This window comes from Toxorhynchites rutilus, chromosome 2 (assembly GCF_029784135.1).
Source record: "Toxorhynchites rutilus septentrionalis strain SRP chromosome 2, ASM2978413v1, whole genome shotgun sequence".
Taxonomy (NCBI): Eukaryota; Metazoa; Arthropoda; class Insecta; order Diptera; family Culicidae; genus Toxorhynchites; species Toxorhynchites rutilus.
This window is the reverse complement of record NC_073745.1, coordinates 24,915,692-24,935,153: the sequence shown is the minus strand read 5'-3', so window position 1 is coordinate 24,935,153 and position 19,462 is coordinate 24,915,692. Positions and strand designations below refer to the sequence as shown.

Genomic DNA, 19,462 nt, shown 5'->3' with positions numbered 1-19,462 from the left:
ATAGAGAGATAGGCAGAAATAGAATAAAGTACAGGGAGTTCGTTTTTGGCTGTTAGAGGAAGAACATCGTCGCGTTTTTGATCGTCCGAAATTCCTGTTGCCTAGACGGCTAGGCAACGTGTGCATGTGGTGACAGCGGTTCGCGAACGCGTTAGTTAAAAATTATTAAGTGAAATAAGTGACTTAACATAGTGTGTAAGAGTGCAAGTTCTGAACGAAGTGTATTACAACGGAAAATGTGCGGAGCATTTTTTGTCCTTGTCAAGTCAAGTGAAATAAACTAAATAATAAGTGCATGGCAAAATAGTACGCCGCAAAAAAGTGATTATGAAAAAGGAAATCATGTAGTGGGAATAAGAAATTGATCCACGTGGAAAATTAGAAGAGCTTTACGTTTTTTAAAGCACTATGTGATTCTCCGGAATATTCACAATATGGTAAGTATTCGATTTTTTCTCTCTCCTAATATCCTTATTATATTATGCTCGTATTACTTTTCTCGAGCCGAGATTACGCTGTTTTTTTCATTTTAGTTTTTTTTATGTTCTATATAATAGAATAAAGCGCTTTACGCTTTATAAAAAAAATCAAGTAATTCTTTCAATACACCCTTATGAATATAGTTTCGCTTTGCACCCACTTGGAAAATATTGACTTCATCATTGTGTCTTCATGTGACACGGAAGAAAATAAATAGTACAAGGGAAGTAGAAATTGTTGAAGGAAGGAACAGTGAATAACAAGTAAGGGCATAAATAACTAGTGAAAGTTTTTATTCCCTATTGATACTTTTAATACGGACCCAGAAAAATAATGCCAGGTGATTTTCTTAAATAATATCCAAATTTAAATAAGGAGTTTTATTAAACTTTCCTTAACGTATAAATGTTTCAATGCAGAGAAACGTAATTTTGCTGAATTGTTCATCTGTGAATGAGAAGAATTAATATGAAGATGGAAAGTGTCATGAAAGATTTTTGGTACAAATTATGGTAGAAATGAAGTTTGAAATCGAATAAAAAAAACATCAATTGATCATCTCACTTGATATTTTGGGAAAAGTCAATAAAGATGAACAGAAATTTGAATTCTGTGAAATTGTCTGAGTAATGTTTTTATTTATGAAAATAGACTAAAATCTTCAAGATTTTAGAAGAAGGAAAATATATGATTGGAGGCATTTATCACATGATAAATTTGAATAATTTTACTGTTTAAGTATTCAAAATGGATTTCGTATCATCATACAACCGGTTCACACGGAAATTGAAAGAACGACTTTTTAGTATCAAAAATAACATTTTAAAAGATCTTGCCGAATGGAAAATCAAACTTGCTTTAGCAGAACAAACTGGCGGCAAATTGAATAAACTCATAAGCTCGGTTGAAATTTGCAACGAACTTAATAATAAACTGGAATCTAAATTCATCGTATTTGAACGAAGAATTTTAGAGCTTGAAAATGAGAAGCACCAGATGAAGGTGGATATACAAAATCTTCAAGAGGAGAAATGTCAATTATTGAATAAGCTAAATAATTTTGAAGAGCTGAAACAATTAAATCATAAATTGGAAACAACCTTGGAGCGGGAAATTCGCGAGAAAAATAATTTGAAAGTAAAAGTTGACAATAGTTTTCAAGAGATCGGTCGACTGGAAAAGGTTCAAAGATCTGAAAAATTCACATTTAAATATCAAGAACGACAAACAATTGCTAGAGAAGAAAATAGAGCGCCTGAAAAAGCAGCACACCGAGTCGAAGAAGGCAGACAGGGAAAACATCCACAAATGGAAAACCAGTTTTGAGGAATACCAAACAAAACTGCGAGATTCGGAGTGTGTAAAATTACAGCTAGCGGAAAAAAACTCCCGATTAGAAGAAACAAACAGGGAAACGTCTAAAGAGGTGGAAAAGGAAAATGAGCTCGTCTTCAATCAAGAGAAAAGGAGAATCAAGGAAGGGAATATGCAACTGGATAAATGGATGAAAAGGAATCACGAACTGAACACATTAATCAGAAAAATTTTGCAATATTACAATTGTTTGAGTGAGATGAATGAGAGATATAAGACAAGGGAGACGTCCCAGTATGAATGAATAATGCATGAATGAAACATTTTCGAATAAATTAATATAATAAAAAAAAAAGTAATTATCGATTATTCTACGCGTATTAATGATTTTTCTTCTTCTTCAAATATAAAATAAAATGGCAATAAGGAATTTCCAAGTATATATATTGTTGCGACACCCCTCGTGTAGCAACGCACCTTCAAATCAGCTATAAGGTCTAACTGACACACTCAAACCTTGTTTTGATCAAATCTTAAAATTAGTTCGCTTAGTCGGTTGACAAGTAGAAAAAATTACAATAGATAGTGGAAAAACGTGGCTTGATTACTAAAGTGGTTTCTGAATTCTTTATATCCAATTTATAAATTTCTTTGAATTACTGTATCCTATTCCGTTTGAAGCTTGAAGTAAGTTAGAAGAATTCGAATAATAATAAATTAATCGCTCAGGTGTAGGTTGATTGATTGTCTCCACTTATATTCCGTGAGGTCGTGCGAGATACTCGAATTTGAGGTATTTTATATAATAAATGGCTCAAAATAGCCTACTAATTGTTGATATATACAGGTGTACCTATTCAGGTTCCATTCAATATAGTTCAGGGAACGAATGCAACGAATTCCACGAAACCCACAAACGTAAGCATAAATTAAATAACCTAAAAAATATGTACTAAGAAACAAATGTAATTTACAGGAAAATTTTAACTCTGTAATAAAGTTTACAAGTTATCATTTCGGAATTGTTTCGTTTGTTGCACTCTGCAACATTATTAAAATTTTCGTTTTCCCGGACAAAATTGAAAAATGCCAATCGATCGAACTCCACCACAGGATTATAGTTGTCCTACCTGCAAAAAGTACGATAACAGCCGGATGGTCCAATGCGACGATTGTAGCATTTGGTACCATTTCGACTGTGTGGGAGTGACGGAAGATGTTGAGAACCACGACTGGAGCTGCCTACAATGCACGGAAGCTAAAAAAGCAGCCAAATCCAAAGAACAAGTCTCTCATCAAGGTAACCCACCCACGCAGTCCCAAGAAGCTGCCGTCGAATTGCAGCAGGCAACAAGAACCCAAAAGGGAACAACGAGGACGACAATGGAGAATTTAGATCCCAACAGTTTGTTTGCCCCTGGACCGTCAAACAGGATGATACAGCAGAATGATAGGAAAAGTGAAGGAAGTTTGCCAACGGTACAAGCAGAGATACGGATGAAAATGCTTGAAGAAGAAAAGGCTCTCGAGCGAAAATATCTTCAGAGGAAATACGAAATTATGATGGAAGCCGCTGGTGGATCTTCCGCACTGTTGGAGCATAATGTCGTGAACACTGATCTCCTCGGAGCCCCAGTAAGTCATTCATCTCCAATTAATTCACATCTACGGCCGAGCGCACCTCCGTTTCATCCAAACCACGATGATCATGCTGACGCAGAGGTTGATTTGATAATGTTGAACCGGAGCCAGATTGCTGCACGCCAGGCCATACCCAGGGATCTGCCAACTTTCGATGGTGATCCAGAAGAATGGCCCCTTTTCGTAGCGACTTTCGAGAGCACAACACGGGTGTGCGGTTTCAGTCAGGAGGAAAATATAATCCGACTACAGAAATGCCTACGAGGCAAAGCAAAAGAGTCTGTTAGGAGTCAGTTGCTCCATGCGATGAATGTGGACAATGTCATATCTACACTAAGAATGTTATTCGGTCGCCCGGAGATAATCGTTCATTCAGTAATCCGGAAGATTCATACATTGCCAGCACCAAAGGTCGACAAGTTGGGATCAATAGTGGATTTCGCAGTGGCTGTTCGGAACATGGTTGCTACAGTCCATGCATGTAATCTAGATGAGTACCTGTACAACATCACTCTGTTACAGGAACTTGTGGATCGTTTGCCTCCAATGATCAAATTAAATTGGGCCATGTATCGTCAGGGCAAGAACCAAGTATCACTAGGTGACTTCAGCGAATGGCTTAACAGCTTAGCGGAAGCCGCAAGCACTGTAACGATTCCCTCGTTGACCACATTTGCTGAATCGAAGACAAGACGCGGTCGAAAAGATAATGGTTTCCTCAATTCACACCATGAAACGCCTTTATTGTCAGGCCGAAAGCAAATCAGTGAGGATCAACATGCAACCTGTTGTATCTGCAACGGAACCTGTGTTTCAGTGGAGCGCTGCAAGAAGTTCTTGAGTTTTGATCACTCTACGCGATGGCAGAATATGAGAGAACGCAAACTTTGCCGATGTTGCCTCAAGAAACATAGAGGATTCTGCAAATCAAAAAATGAGTGCGGAGTTAGTGGGTGTACCAGTAAACACCATCAGCTGTTGCACAACAATTCATCGTTTAAACCGCGAACGCCACAGCCTCAAAATTTCGAGCAGATAACTGCGACACCACAGCCGAGAACCACGTCGGTTGCTGAGCACAATTGCAATATTCATCGTAGCGATGATACGGAAGTTCTTTTTCGATATGTGCCCGTTATATTGTATGGTCATGGAGTTAAAATCGAAACATACGCTTTTCTTGACGATGGTTCGTCATTGACGCTGCTTGAGAACGATTTGGCAGTCGAATTGAAACTTGATGGCGTTGCGCACCCTCTCTGTTTACAGTGGACAGCTGACACATGTCGCTATGAGGAGTCGTCACAAAAAGTGTCCTTACAGATTTCTGGTTCCCGGAATCCTGGAGTACAATATCATCTTCCAGCAGTACACACTGTCAAACAACTTAAGCTTCCCCCTCAAACATTGGAATTTTCTAAACTAGTTGACCAATATAAATATCTTAAAGGTTTACCGGTTGACTCTTACACCAATGTACGCCCAAGAATCCTAATTGGAATAAACAACTGGCGTGTGGGTCACGTTCTCGATAGCCGTGAAAGAAAAGAATATGAGCCAGTCGCATCAAAGACTCGTTTGGGGTGGATGGTATATGGTGTACATAATAGCGCCCAGCATCATGAAATGTATACTGCATACCACAGTTACCATATCTGTTCAAATTCTAGTCAGATTGATGACGATTTACATAACATTGTTAAGAAATTCTTTGCGCTTGATAGTATCGGCATAACTAAACCAGATAAAATGATCTGTTCCAGTGAGGATGAACGCGCCTGGTCCATGATGCGTGCTATTACCACTTTAGAGAATGGACACTAAGACTGCCTGACAACAAGGCAATGGCGCTTAGAAGATGGCAGTGTCTGGAACGTAGGATGACCAGAGAACCTGAACTAGGCGCTGCACTCAGAGCAAAAATGGAAGATTATTTGCGTAAAGGATATGCGCGGAAGATGACGACCGATGAATTGAGGCTACCATATGAACGCATTTGGTACTTACCAATATTTCCGGTGTTCAATCCAAATAAGCCGGGGAAACTGAGAATCGTTTGGGATGCTGCTGCTGCTGTGAACGGCGTTTCGTTGAACTCAGTGCTAATGACCGGTCCAGATCAGCTAACAGAACTCCCAGCAGTACTCTACAAGTTCCGCCAATATCCGGTGGCCATAGGAGGAGACGTTCGTGAAATGTTTCACCAGTTACGAATGAATGAGATGGATCAACATTGTCACCGATTTTATTTCAGCATGGATGAGAATCAAAAGGAACCCGACGTATACATTTTGCTCGTTATGTCTTTTGGAGCGACTTGCTCACCGAGCCTTGCCCAATTCGTTAAAAACGAAAACGCGGAACGCTTTCGGCGTCGCTTTCCAACCGCAGTGGACGCAATCATAAAATCACATTACGTTGACGATATGTACACGAGTGTCCCCACCAAAAAGGAAGCAATCGTTCTAGCCAAGCAAGTCAAGGAAATTCATTCTCACGGTGGGTTTGAGATGACCAACTGGGTTTCTAATTCGCCAGATGTACTTGAAGCTCTGGACGCATCAGAGGTTCCTGAAAAGAATTTAGACACGACGATCGAAGTTGCCAATGAAAAGGTACTCGGGATGTGGTGGTCGACGGAATCAGATGTTTTTACCTACAAACTATTCCTGCAACGCAACAAGGATATCCTTTCTGGAACGCGACGCCCTACTAAAAGGGAACTTTTGAGAACCATGATGAGTGTCTATGACCCTCTCGGTCTCATCGCACACTATTTGATGTTTTTGAAGATGCTTTTGCAGGAGGTCTGGCGATCCGGAGTCGGTTGGGACGATTGTATTGCTGAACGTGAATGGGAGAAATGGAATATCTGGCTGCAGTTTCTGCCCTCGCTTGAAAATTTACGGATTCCCCGCTGTTACCGTCTGAAGACATCGATAAACTCCTCCGTTCAACTCCACACTTTCGTGGATGCTAGCGAGAACGGATATGCCGCTGTATGTTATTTCCGGTTTGAAGAGGATGGCCGAGTCGAATGCACGCTGATTGGGGCAAAAAGTCGTGTCGCACCACTTAAATTTGTATCTATACCGCGTTTGGAATTACAGGCAGGTATCATCGGTGCTCGATTGGCAAAGGCCGTAGAACAAGGCCATACATACAAAATATCGAAACGGTTCTTCTGGACTGATGCTCGTAACGTTTTATGCTGGCTGAACTCCGATCATCGAAGATACAGCCAGTTCGTTGCCTTCCGTGTAAGCGAGCTGCTGGAGACAACGGATCTTACTGAATGGCGATGGGTGCCAACCAAATTAAACGTGGCCGACGAAGCCACAAAATGGAAATGTGCACCGAGTCTTAAGTATGATAGTCGTTGGTTCAAGGGCCCCGAATTTCTGCTACAACCGGAAGAAAACTGGCCGAAGCTTCCAGCTTTAGAATCCTCCAAGGAAGAACTCCGTTCAAATTTTTTAAACCACCATGACGTTGATAATTGGGTGGTTACACCAGCGAACTTTTCAAGTTGGAAGCGTTTGCTTCACACCGTGGCATTTGTGATGCGGTTCCCAAGAAATTTGAGGAGAATGAAAGCTGCAGAAACACCGACAGCTGGACCGTTGTCTGCGGAGGAATTAACCGATGCTGCAAATTACATCTATCGCCGAGCTCAAGAGAATGTCTACGGAGAGGAAAGAAAGTTGCTTGCTAAACCCAACCGTGCTAATGGTACTCCGATTCTTCCCAAAAGCAGCTCTCTATACAAAGTCGAACCATATCTTGACGATGCTGGGGTAATGCGTATGCGTGGTCGCATCGGCGCGTGCGATTTAATTGATGAATCTACAAAACATCCGGTTATTCTTCCTCGAAAACATCACATCACCTCTCTAATCATCCAAAAAGCTCATGAGGAATTTCTTCAACAGTGTCATCAGACTGTTTTGAACGAAATCCGACGCAGATACTATATACCGCGGTTGCGGACAGTGTACAGTAAAACTCGTCGGGATTGCCAGAAGTGCAAAATAATGACAGCTAAGCCACAGCCTCCTCCCATGGCCGACTTACCAAAGGCTCGTCTCGCCGCCTTTGTTAGACCATTTTCATACTTAGGTATTGATTACTTTGGTCCGATGCAGGTGGTAGTTGGTCGCCGTGTCGAAAAGCGCTGGGGCGTACTAGCCACTTGTCTGACTACTCGAGCAATTCACATCGAGCTGGCTCATTCATTAACAACGGATTCCTGCATCATGTGTCTGCAAAACATAATAGCGCGACGTGGGACTCCTGTCGAGATCATAAGTGATCGAGGAACAAATCTAATCGGTGCAAGTAAAGAGCTAAAAGAAGCTTTAGGAAAGGTAGACAAGGAACGTTTAATGAAAGAGTTCACAACCGAGAACCTCAAATGGGTCTTCAATCCACCTGCTTCCCCTCATATGGGGGGAAGCTGGGAAAGACTGATACAATCAGTGAAAAAAATTTTGACCAGTATTCTCCCGACCCAACGACTACCTACCCATGAAGCACTCAGAAACGCTCTTGTTATGATAGAAAATGTTATTAATTCACGCCCTTTGACCTACGTACCAGTTGACGACGAAGCAGCCCCGGCACTCACTCCAAATAGTTTTTTGCTGGGATCCACAGATGGCTCAAAACCTTTAGTACTTCACGATGACAGCGGTGTAGCTCTTCGAAGTGCCTGGAAATCATCACAAATATTGGCAAACAAGTTTTGGAAGAAATGGCTAGAAGAGTATCTTCCTGAAATAACCAGGAGAAGTAAATGGTTTACGGCCGGTCGTCAGATCCAGATTGGAGATATCGTGATTGTTGTGGACCCAAGTTTCCCACGAAATTGTTGGCCAAAAGGCAGGATTATCGCGACGAAGGTATCCAAAGATGGTCAAGTTAGATCAGCGACGGTGCAGACAGCGGCAGGCATTTACGAGCGCCCGGCAGTTCGTCTGGCAATGCTGGATGTAGGTGCAGATAGAAGTGACCAGGATCAGGATCCAATCACTGGGGGGGCTGTTGCGACACCCCTCGTGTAGCAACGCACCTTCAAACCAGCTATAAGGTCTAACTGACACACTCAAACCTTGTTTTGATCAAACCTTAAAATTAGTTCGCTTAGTCGGTTGACAAGTAGAAAAAATTACAATAGATAGTGGAAAAACGTGGCTTGATTACTAAAGTGGTTTCTGAATTCTTTATATCCAATTTATAAATTTCTTTGAATTACTGTATCCTATTCCGTTTGAAGCTTGAAGTAAGTTAGAAGAATTCGAATAATAATAAATTAATCGCTCAGGTGTAGGTTGATTGATTGTCTCCACTTATATTCCGTGAGGTCGTGCGAGATACTCGAATTTGAGGTATTTTATATAATAAATGGCTCAAAATAGCCTACTAATTGTTGATATATACAGGTGTACCTATTCAGGTTCCATTCAATATAGTTCAGGGAACGAATGCAACGAATTCCACGAAACCCACAAACGTAAGCATAATGTGTTTTAAAGTAAAAATTGAAAAAATATAATGTGGAATCATGATGCCTACATGATGCTTGCCTAACAAATGATGAGTCCATCAAGACGGCATACTCAGCAATTTATTGCTATTTATGCAGAACGTCCTTGAATGTACCGAGGAACTGGAAAACCGGAATAGCCAAGCTATTTCTGTTAGGGTAGTCACGATTCACATGTATGCTGAATTAATTTTTCTTAAAGGAGCAGGGAAAATAGGAAAAAGTACGAAGTCAAGAAAGTATTGAATTAGAAAAAAAAATGTTTTATTTTCAAATGAATGTGGGAAACATATGTGAATAAATAATAAAGCCACAAAAGGGAATAAAGAAATAATCAACGGGAAATAATTTTCATTATTGTAGTGCAGGAATATGAAAAAAAAATTAATCGAAATCTTTTTCTTTTCTTTTCCGAGTTTTTTTTTGTGTTTTGCGAGTTTTTTTTCTCTCCACATAGTGTATTCGAATGCGGAGCAACAGAACGGACAAGGGGGTCGACACCCGGAATGAACGTGCTAGAGTGACGCAGATGCATTGATGGGAGGAGAGGAAGACCGTACAACCCAAACCTCAACCTGGTCAAAAAAGGGGGAGGCGCACAGAACCTGTAAGGTTTTTTGAATTATGATTTTATTTTATTTTTATTTTTATGATTTTATTTAACACGATTTTTTTTAAAATTTTGTTTTATAATTAAAAATGTGTGTAAAAGGATTTCATTCAGATTTTATTTACAAGATATGGCACGAAAAACAATTGCAACACTCATATATGTATAAAAAAAACAGAAAAAAAGAAACAATGACATTAAGTGCAAAAAGTTGATAAATTGATAGTTGATAAATTGGAAGCATTAGAAAATGAAATATGTTAATTTCAAATATGATATTGAAATCACTAAACAGTGAAGGATTATTTTTTATAGTTAGTATGATTAAAAAAAAAGAAAAAAAAAGCAGAATGCAAAGTAAAATGAGACAAAAATTGTTTATAACGAAAAATTCATATATGTAATCAATCTAACAAAAAAAAAAACGATTTTTCGAAAGAAAATATATATATATATATATATATATATATATATATATATATATATATATATATATATATAAAAATAAATATACAAAGCAAGATGATCGGACTGGAACGGCAAAGATGGACTTCTAACGAGGTGCGAGACGTGGCCAGGCAAGGCAAGAGAAATGATTCGGCATCCCAGCTGGATTGGTCAGGATGAATGGACGACGAGTCATGGAAGGTCGATGGTCAATGGTGTTGGGTGCTGTGGGACGACGGAGCGAAAACAAGAAGCAATTCGAGAGTCGATGAAACCGGATTCCATAATTGGGGTAGAACCATTCTACGTTGACAAAAGAAAAAAAAATTACAGCAATCTCAAAATTAATTATACATGGCCGGAGATTGATGATGATAAAGGAAATAATTCGGATACTGTTTAAGATGAACAGGAGGCACAAGATATTAAATTATTGATCAAAGATGAACGAAAAGCCATTGAATGAATGGAAAACCTAGATTGTTGAAGTTGCAAACACTACAATTGAAGATGCAAATGAAATTCTAAAAACTGATATGTTGGAAGAGTAAATTTCGGATTTCTCCTGAGCGAATCCACCTTTGTTCGAGATGGAAAATGCTAAAAGCTGAAAGCATTTATTCAGCCGATATTTAACTATCATTAATCACAATGATTACTTACATCTAGTTTAACCTTCAATTTTTCTCCTATCCAACAAATGTGTAATCGTAGATGTTCCTAGAACCTATCAATTCAGTAAGGCATAATGTAATCGAATTCATTTTTAAATTCAGTGCCACTTACGACTTCAAGAAATTGTTACGAAACTATAAACTTCAACAATTGCGCATAAATATAATAGAAACTGGAAACTGGTGTACCTTGTGTTCAATTTGGTTTATGAATGATGGCCGATCAGATCCTTTCTATCTCGCCAGCAACGGTATCGTTGGGGTTAACTGTGGCAACGAGGGGTCTAACGTATGTGCTCGTAACCGTCGCAACAGATAAATAAAATCAATTTCAATCCAACGATGGTAGGAGTTGTGGAATTATGGACCGTTCTAAAAGGTTGTTCTAGAATGGGGCCCAGGAACATGCATAAGTGAAGAATGGTGGATGGACGAGAACAACACGACGTGAAGAGGAGACATGCGGCAGCCCACACCTAGTATCAGAGACCAACCAATTGACGAATCACATCGGAAGATAATCAACCAGTCGACGGATATACAGAGCGGAAGATGAGCAGCCAGTAAGCGAATGGACATTAAGAATGAAGATTTGAAAAAAAGAATATATAGAATTTATATATGAGTTCACGCGAATGTATACAAAAAAAACTATTGATTATAATTAAATAAATAATATCGTTTAATAAATAATGAATAATTATATTTTCAGTTAATAACAAAAATAAATTTACAAGAAGATCCACAAGAAATTAGGTAATTACAAAAGAAGACAAAATTAAAAAAAAGAGAAATAATAATAATAACATATACACGAAAACTGTACATAAAGTATACAGATTGTTAACGCGTTACTTAATTTATGGAACTATTACTGCTCGAAATCATTGTTATCGATATTATATCGCCGGATGTGTCACTAATTGCCTGTGTAGTAGTTTTCCCGCATTACTATAAAAAGCCAAACTGCACAGTAGTCGATCTCTTAGTGGTGAATAAATTCGCATACGCATCACACCGAATATCGGAGCAATAAAGCTAAGTATTTTCGCAACGCTAATCTAGAGTACTTATTTCCTATTTCGCAAAACCCGAAGAATCGCGGTTACATTAGTTTTTGGTCCTTCGAGCCGGATAAAAGACTCTGTTGGAAATAGTACTCGTGATTAACTATCGGTCGGTTCGGAGTGATATAGTGATAAATCTGTTCTGTGGATCACATGTGTGATCAAATATCGACTGTCTGAAGAACTGTCTAAAAAAGACTAAAGTGATAGAAGTAGAAAGAAAAAATTGAAAAAGTGAACTTAAAAAAATGTACAGTTAAAACGAAGTATTGAACCAGAAAACTGTAAACTGTACCCGTGGTTGTGTGTTGCGGAAAATCCTCAAAATTACGGAGTGGCGCGTTCCATCTGTATTGCAAAAGTTGTCGTGCAACAGGCGTGTGTATCATCATTTCCCATCTATTGTTACACCCGAACGGCTTGGTTTGGGTAGCGTGGCAGGACAACGTGCTCAATACCGTAGCGTGGTGCGGTTTGGTTCGACGCGATAATCTGCGAGACTGTAGGTACAATTGCATGATTTTTTACGGAATTACTGAATACTAACCAACCGGCTGGATCACTCATTTTTTCATAACGAATGATAAAATTAGGGTGAGATTTTTCTGAAAAGGTTGCATAGTTTGGTTGGCATTTGACAGACACGTGGAGTCTATTGTTCTAGCGCTATTGTTGCAGTGGAATCTATTGTTCTAGTGTATTGTATGGAAATCCATTGTTCCAGCGATATTGTTGTAGTGAACTCTATTGTTCGATAAAAGCAATGGCTTCCGATTTGAGAAGGCTAACAAAACAAGAGCGTTTTTGTTCAGATTCACTTAAAACGCTTGACCACGTGATACAAAATTATTCGATAGATACCGATAAGGATAAGCTTGAAGTTTGGAAGGAAAGATTAGAAAATATTTTCCAGCAGTTTGTAGAAATTAAACTTGAATTAGAGCTTTTGGAAGAAGATGATGAAGACGAACAAACGAAAGGGTTAGATGTTATAAAACAGGATGCACGTGCGGAATTCGAGCTCAATTATTTGAAATTGAAGAGTTTTCTTGTTTCTGAAATTGGAAGGATCAAACACTGTGACGAACAAAGAGCCAACAATAAAATTAATCATTCGTCTGTTTTATTACAATCTCGCGTCAAATTGCCCGAGATTAAGCTGCTTCATTTTGACGGTTCAATAAAAGAATGGACGACATTCAGAGATGCATTTATGTCCCTTATCGAATCAAATAATCATCCTACTCACATCGACAAATTTTCATACCTGATATCCTCATTGTCTAGAGATGCAAAGCGTGTGGTTGAGGCTATAGAAATAACCTCAGACAACTATTCAATAGCATGGGAGCTATTGCAACGTCGGTATGAAAATAAATATCTGATTGTTAAATCATATGTAGAATCTCTTTTCGCTGTGGAGCCTTTGCGAAGGGAATGCTATGAGTCGCTGAATCGTCTCGTCGACGAATACGAAAGAAATCTCAAAATGCTTGAGAAGGCAGGGGAATCTCCAGTTGAGTGGAGTACACTGTTAGTATTTATGCTGTCCTCTCGTCTGGATTCCGCTACATTGCGTTACTGGGAGACGCATAGAAAATCATCTAGCGTTCCAACCTATACAGAACTTATCGATTTTTTACACGACCACATCCTAGTTCTTCAGTCTGTTGCTGCCTCGAAGGCGCGATCAAATGATACGTATAGCCGCAGTGCTACGTCTCGTTCTAGTACTACAACAATTATGAAACCATCATCGGTTAATTCAGCAGTCACTAACCTACACAAATCATGTCCGTTTTGCAAGCAATCGCCACATTCTCCCTTCCAATGCGAACTATTTCGAAAAATGTCTCAAACACAACGGTTTGAAGCCACCAAGAAAAATGCTCTTTGCATAAACTGCCTCTCATCGTCACATATCGTCAAAAACTGCACTAGCGGAGCATGTCGGATATGCAACTAAAAACATCATACAATGTTACACTACCAACGTTCACCTATATCGCCAAACCAATCGAATAAATCTCAGCCTTCGAAATATATTCCGTCTGATACAGTAATTCAAAATAGAAACTCACAACCTTTGCAATTGTACAAACCGCAGTCGCGTACTGAGAACCAAACCCCCACAACACCCGCCATTCCTAAACAACCAACTACTTCGACAAGTTATTTTTCGATGCCTTTTGATAATAAACAGCGTCCATTTAACTCAACCGTAATACTATCGACGGCACTCGTCAAGGTTCTTGACCCTTCAGGATATTTCGTGATGGCACGCGCTCTCCTGGATTCAGGATCACAATTGAATTTCATTTCGGAACAATTAATTCGGAAACTGCACGTAAAGCGAATCAAGGAATTCGTGCCAATCAGTGGTATTGGTTTATCGTCTACCGCATCCAAATACTCAACAATCGTTCGAGTTCAATCGCATCGAGCAGACGTGGATGCTACCTGGAAATTTAACATCTTACCAAAAATTACGATGGAATTGCCACATCAAAAGATTGATATTTCTCATCTTGATATTCCAACTGATATTGTTCTCGCTGATCCTTTATTTAACGAAAGGAGCAAAATCGATTTAATTATTGGAGTAGAAATATTTTATGACCTATTACGAGATGGTCAAATTAAATTTGGTCCAAACCAACCTCTGCTGCAGAACACCGCTTTAGGTTGGATTGTTTCTGGAAGGGTTAGTAGTCAACACATACAGCCATCTATAGCGAATGTTGCTCATGAGAGTATTCCGTTTATCGAACAACAATTGGCACGATTTTGGGAAATCGAATCGTGCCAAACGAAGAGTGTGTTATCTAGAGAAGAATCTCTCTGCGAAGAACACTTCGCCAAAACGACAGCACGAGACTCTTCTGGTCGTTTCGTCGTAGCTTTACCCAAGAAGGAAGCTGTTATCTCCCGCATTGGAAATTCCAAGAATATTGCCAGTCGTCGCTTTATGTCTCTTGAACGCCGTCTCCTCTCCAATCCTGAATTGAAGGAAGCTTATTCGAAGTTTATCCATGAGTATGCACAGTTGGGTCACATGAAATTGATCGATGATGCTAACGAATCTGGACAATCTATTCTTACCTACTACATTCCCCATCACTGTGTCGTGAAACCTGATAGTATAACGACAAAACTGCGTGTTGTTTTTGACGCTTCCTGTTCGTCAGACACGGGAGTTTCACTCAATGATACACTTATGGTTGGACCTCAGGTACAAGACGATTTACTGAGTATTATTTTGAGATTTCGCATACCACAGTTTGCTATTATCGATATTGAGAAGATGTATAGGCAAATTCTCGTAGCAGAAGCTGATCAACCGTTACAACGTATTGTGTGGAGAGATTCGCCAACTCAGCCGCTTCAAACGTATCAATTGACAACGGTCACTTATGGTACCTCTGCAGCTCCATATCTTGCAACAAAATGTCTGCAAAAATTAGGAGAAGATGGATCAATAATTTATCCAGAAGCCGCAGTGATAATTCGCAACGATGTATATATGGATGATTTGCTGAGCGGTGCAGATAGCATCAACAAGGGGAAAGAACTGTGCAGTCAACTAATTGAACTGGCAAATTCTGCTAGTCTTCAGTTTCGCAAATGGGCCTCCAATAGCCACGAAATATTAGAATCAGTCCCAATACACCTGAGGGATGAACGCACTCTTTTTGAACTTGATTCTTCATGCGCATCGATAAAGACCCTTGGTCTAAAATGGGACATATTATCAGACAAATTTCTTTTCGAGATTCCAAAGCACAGTCGAAATTTGCCACTTACAAAACGTGTTGTTCTCTCGGACATTGCACGGCTGTTCGACCCTCTGGGGCTAGTAGGCCCAGTAGTTATTGAAGCTAAATTATTCATGCAAGAACTTTGGAAGGAAGGGAAAGACTGGGACGATTCACTGAATGATAATTACCATCTTCGATGGATAAACTTCCGCAACAATCTTAGTGATCTAGCGAAGCTAGAAATTCCACGTTGGATGATGACGTCATTTACCAACGAATGCACGGAATATCATGGATTTTGTGATGCATCAGAGCGAGCTTATGGTGCATGTATCTACGTTCGCACAATCTCGTCAGACGGTTCCATATATGTACGCTTATTGACTGCGAAGTCCAAGGTCGCCCCAATTGGAAAAACTAAGAAGGACACAACTGTATGTCTTCCTCGTCTTGAGCTTTGCGCAGCCCTACTACTTAGTCACCTTTACGAAAAGGTCCAATCTTGCATAAAAATGAAGGTCAAGACCTTCTTCTGGACGGATTCAACAATAGTCCTCCATTGGATATCCGGCAGTCCATCTCGCTGGAAAACATTTGTTGGCAATCGTGTTTCCGAAATCCAGCGAATTACCGTCAACAGTGTTTGAGCACACGTGCCAGGCATAGAAAACCCTGCGGACGTAATTTCCCGCGGAATGTCACCTGAACAATTGAAGGAATTCACTATTTGGTGGAACGGTCCTCCATGGCTTTCGCAATCGCCTCGTTTTTGGCCTCCGCTGACTCGTCAAACTGGAGACAACTTCCCTCCTAATGAATTGGAGGAACGATGTGTATTTCTTTACGCCCAAACGAAACCTCCAAATGAGATTTTTTCGTTGTATTCGTAGTTCACAAAATTGACAAGTGTGGTTGCATTGTTGCAAAGATTTATTCATAATATTCAAACACGAAATGCTACAGAGAGACGCTTTGGATTTTTATCGACTTTCGAGATAAATAATGCCACCCACTTACTCGTAAAAATTGCTCAATCTGAATGTTTCGCTCAAGATATCGCTCAAATCAGACGCTATGGACAAGTTACAGCTAACTCCTGTCTGAAATCACTCTATCCAATAATTGTAGATGGAATATTGCGTGTTGGTGGCTGGCTGCGCAATGCTCCAGTCTCTTATAATCAACGACATCCGATGGTGCTCCCAGCTAAACACCCTCTCACTGCAATTGTGATGGCATATTATCATAAAAAATTTCTACACGCGGGACCACAATTGCTCACAGCCGTTGTTCGTCAGAGATTTTGGCCGCTTCGTATTCGAATATTCGTATTCGAATACAGCTCGTCAAATTGTTCACAGTTGCATCAATTGCTTCCGGAGCAAGCCAAAGATTTTAGAACAACTGATGGGAGAATTACCCCCTGAGCGTGTAACGCCAACGTTTCCATTCATAAGAACGGGAGTGGACTTATGTGGACCTTTTCATTATCGCCCAAATCGGAGAGCTACTCCGATAAAATGTTTTGTAGCAGTGTTTGTCTGCCTTGTTACCAAGGCGATTCACATTGAATGTGTCGCGGATCTGTCCACCAATGCTTTTTGCGCCGCCTTAAAGCGCTTCGTAGCTCGAAGAGGGAAACCGGAAACAATCGAATGCGACAATGCACTCAATTTCAAAGGCGCACAGCGAGAACTCCAGGAGCTTAACAAATTATTTATGTCCCAACAACACCGAGAGCTCGTAGTCAACACTTGCGTAAACGACAACATAAATTTTAAATTCATTCCTCCTAGATCGCCAAATTTTGGTGGGATCTGGGAAGCGGCTGTGAAATCCCTGAAAAAACATCTTCGAAGTACTATAGGCAACATTATTCTCTCAATGGACGAATTGCTTACCATACTTGCTCAAATTGAGAGTTGCCTCAATTCTCGGCCACTTACACAGCTCACTACAGATCCAAATGACTTGGAAGTCCTTACTCCTGGGCATTTTTTAGTACATCGCAATCTGACAGCCATACAAGAACCTAGTCTTGAGACCGAACCATCAAATCGACTAGACCGTTGGCAACAAACCCAAGAGTATGTTCGCAGAATATGGAAGCAGTGGCAGGCGGAATATTTATCCGGTTTACAACCACGAACGCGATGGACACGTCAACGTAACAACATTGCGCAAAACACCATGGTATTGCTGAAGGACGACAATCTTCCTCCACTCAAATGGAGATATGGACGAGTTCTACATGTTTTCAAGGGAACGGACAACAATGTGCGTGTTGTAACAGTACGCACGAAGGATGGTGAATTTCGCCGAAGCATCTCCAAGATCTGCATCTTACCTATACAACAGCCTACGCAGTCATCGAGTGGCAAGGCCACTGAATCAGACGCAGAAATATAAAACGTCAACGATCGCAGGATACCATCGCGCAACGCTGGGAGGTCTGAGGGCCTCCCATCCGTGTAAGTCTTGTTAATTTAATAAATTATGAAAAAACTAATAGAATGTTCCATCTTCCATCGGTCGACGATCGTTTGCTCCAACCCACAACCAAGAGCAACCCCCCAATTGAGAACCAGGCAATAAGGTGCTGCCCTGCTGAGGTGGAACTGTTGCTGAAAGGATCAATCAATATCATCAGAGTAAACTGGAGCAGATACACTTTTCAATCTTCATTCGCACAAATCAGGATCATCGTCCTAAGGTTTAGGACCCGTGGAGGCCGGTTGCCTCCATCCAGTTAAGTGTTGTTTTAATGCTTCATTACTGTTTAAAAAGCCGCTCATGTTTTATTCCAGTATAATCCAGCAACGACGAGCGACGGTACCAAGGGCTCCAGCGTTAATGGCCTAGGACGAAGAAAATCCACCGCTTGATGAATCCCGCTAACCAAACTGCCAAGGTCCATTCATAGGCAACCGAGTGTTCGGAGAAGGAGCCACACCCAGGAGACACACACGATTTGAAGAAGGAGTCAAACCCAGAAGACGATGAACCGATGGAACCCGAAATCACTTGCAAGCAGTAACCAGAATATGAAGAAAGGAGGAGAAGCAGAATTTTAAACACTCAGTTACTAGAAATGAATTAAGAGGAACTGAAGTATTTAGACAGATAGATAATTTAGAATTGAATTGTTAAAAAGACGCCTTTTTAACGGTGGCCGGCATATTTCGCAAAACCCGAAGAATCGCGGTTACACAGATAATATGACACAATTATACACATTTATATAATATTGAAAAAAAAATATATCAAAACATTTAGTACACTTACAGAAAACAAGCCTTACAATCGATTTTAGGAGAAACTCTTCTAGTTTCCCCTAAAACTCATTGAGTAGGGGGAGATGCAGCGACCCCATAATAACAGACGGGTTTATTTACCCAAGTTTACGATAGGGCCCGATTGATGCAAAATATATACATCTTTATCGCACGATCCTTATTGCGGATCGTGTAAATAAGTTTCCGATAAGGACGGGTCGATCCCGAGCCTAAATAAATACATCTCTCCTCGCACGATCCTTATTTGCGGATCGTGTGATTCATAGTTCGTTTTATTTATTCTAAAAGAGTTTTATGATAGGGACAAAGCTAATCGCAAGTTCGTTTTGTTTATTGTAAAGGAAGACGAAATAGATATACCAAACTTGGGTATAGAGAGATAGGCAGAAATAGAATAAAGTACAGGGAGTTCGTTTTTGGCTGTTAGAGGAAGAACATCGTCGCGTTTTTGATCGTCCGAAATTCCTGTTGCCTAGACGGCTAGGCAACGTGTGCAACGTTAACTTTATTTCATAAAAACGTGGCTTAATGAAAGGCGTAGTTCTACGTCGAAAAAATGGACGGGACAAAGCTCGCCGGACTTGTTTGTTTTTTTTTAAATAAACTATTAATCTGAAAATTTCTGCTAAT

At 40.1% G+C, this 19,462-nt stretch overlaps 3 protein-coding genes across 5 annotated transcripts; all 3 read left to right on the top strand.

Moving 5' to 3' along the window:
* Positions 1-550: 550 nt before the first annotated feature.
* LOC129770265 (uncharacterized) lies at positions 551-5,282 on the top strand. Its single transcript, XM_055772979.1, has 3 exons — positions 551-2,481; positions 2,524-2,587; positions 2,642-5,282. Exon 3 carries the CDS (start codon positions 2,881-2,883, stop codon positions 5,257-5,259), a length of 2,379 nt encoding a protein of 792 aa, XP_055628954.1. The 5' UTR covers positions 551-2,481; positions 2,524-2,587; positions 2,642-2,880; the 3' UTR covers positions 5,260-5,282.
* Positions 5,282-19,267, top strand: LOC129770264 (uncharacterized). 3 transcript variants are annotated; one of them, XM_055772977.1, is made up of 3 exons: positions 5,282-8,716; positions 8,759-8,822; positions 8,877-9,445. In XM_055772977.1, the coding sequence occupies exon 1, from the start codon at positions 5,316-5,318 to the stop codon at positions 8,496-8,498; it is 3,183 nt and encodes a 1,060-aa protein (XP_055628952.1). In that variant the 5' UTR covers positions 5,282-5,315; the 3' UTR covers positions 8,499-8,716; positions 8,759-8,822; positions 8,877-9,445. The 3 variants fall into 3 exon arrangements, with proteins under 3 accessions (XP_055628952.1, XP_055628950.1, XP_055628951.1); XM_055772975.1 differs by adding an exon at positions 17,539-19,267 and having other exon boundaries at positions 5,282-9,587; XM_055772976.1 differs by having other exon boundaries at positions 8,759-9,445.
* LOC129765609 (uncharacterized) lies at positions 13,757-16,183 on the top strand. Its single transcript, XM_055766021.1, has one exon. The coding sequence runs from the start codon at positions 13,757-13,759 to the stop codon at positions 16,181-16,183; it is 2,427 nt and encodes an 808-aa protein (XP_055621996.1).
* Positions 19,268-19,462: the final 195 nt, after the last annotated feature.

Bases quoted from the DNA above. Each gene is read 5' to 3' on its own strand.
- LOC129770265 (XM_055772979.1), top strand. From the start codon at position 2,881: ATGCCAATCGATCGAACTCCACCACAGGATTATAGTTGTCCTACCTGC.
- LOC129770264 (XM_055772975.1), top strand. From the start codon at position 5,316: ATGACCAGAGAACCTGAACTAGGCGCTGCACTCAGAGCAAAAATGGAA.
- LOC129765609 (XM_055766021.1), top strand. From the start codon at position 13,757: ATGTTACACTACCAACGTTCACCTATATCGCCAAACCAATCGAATAAA.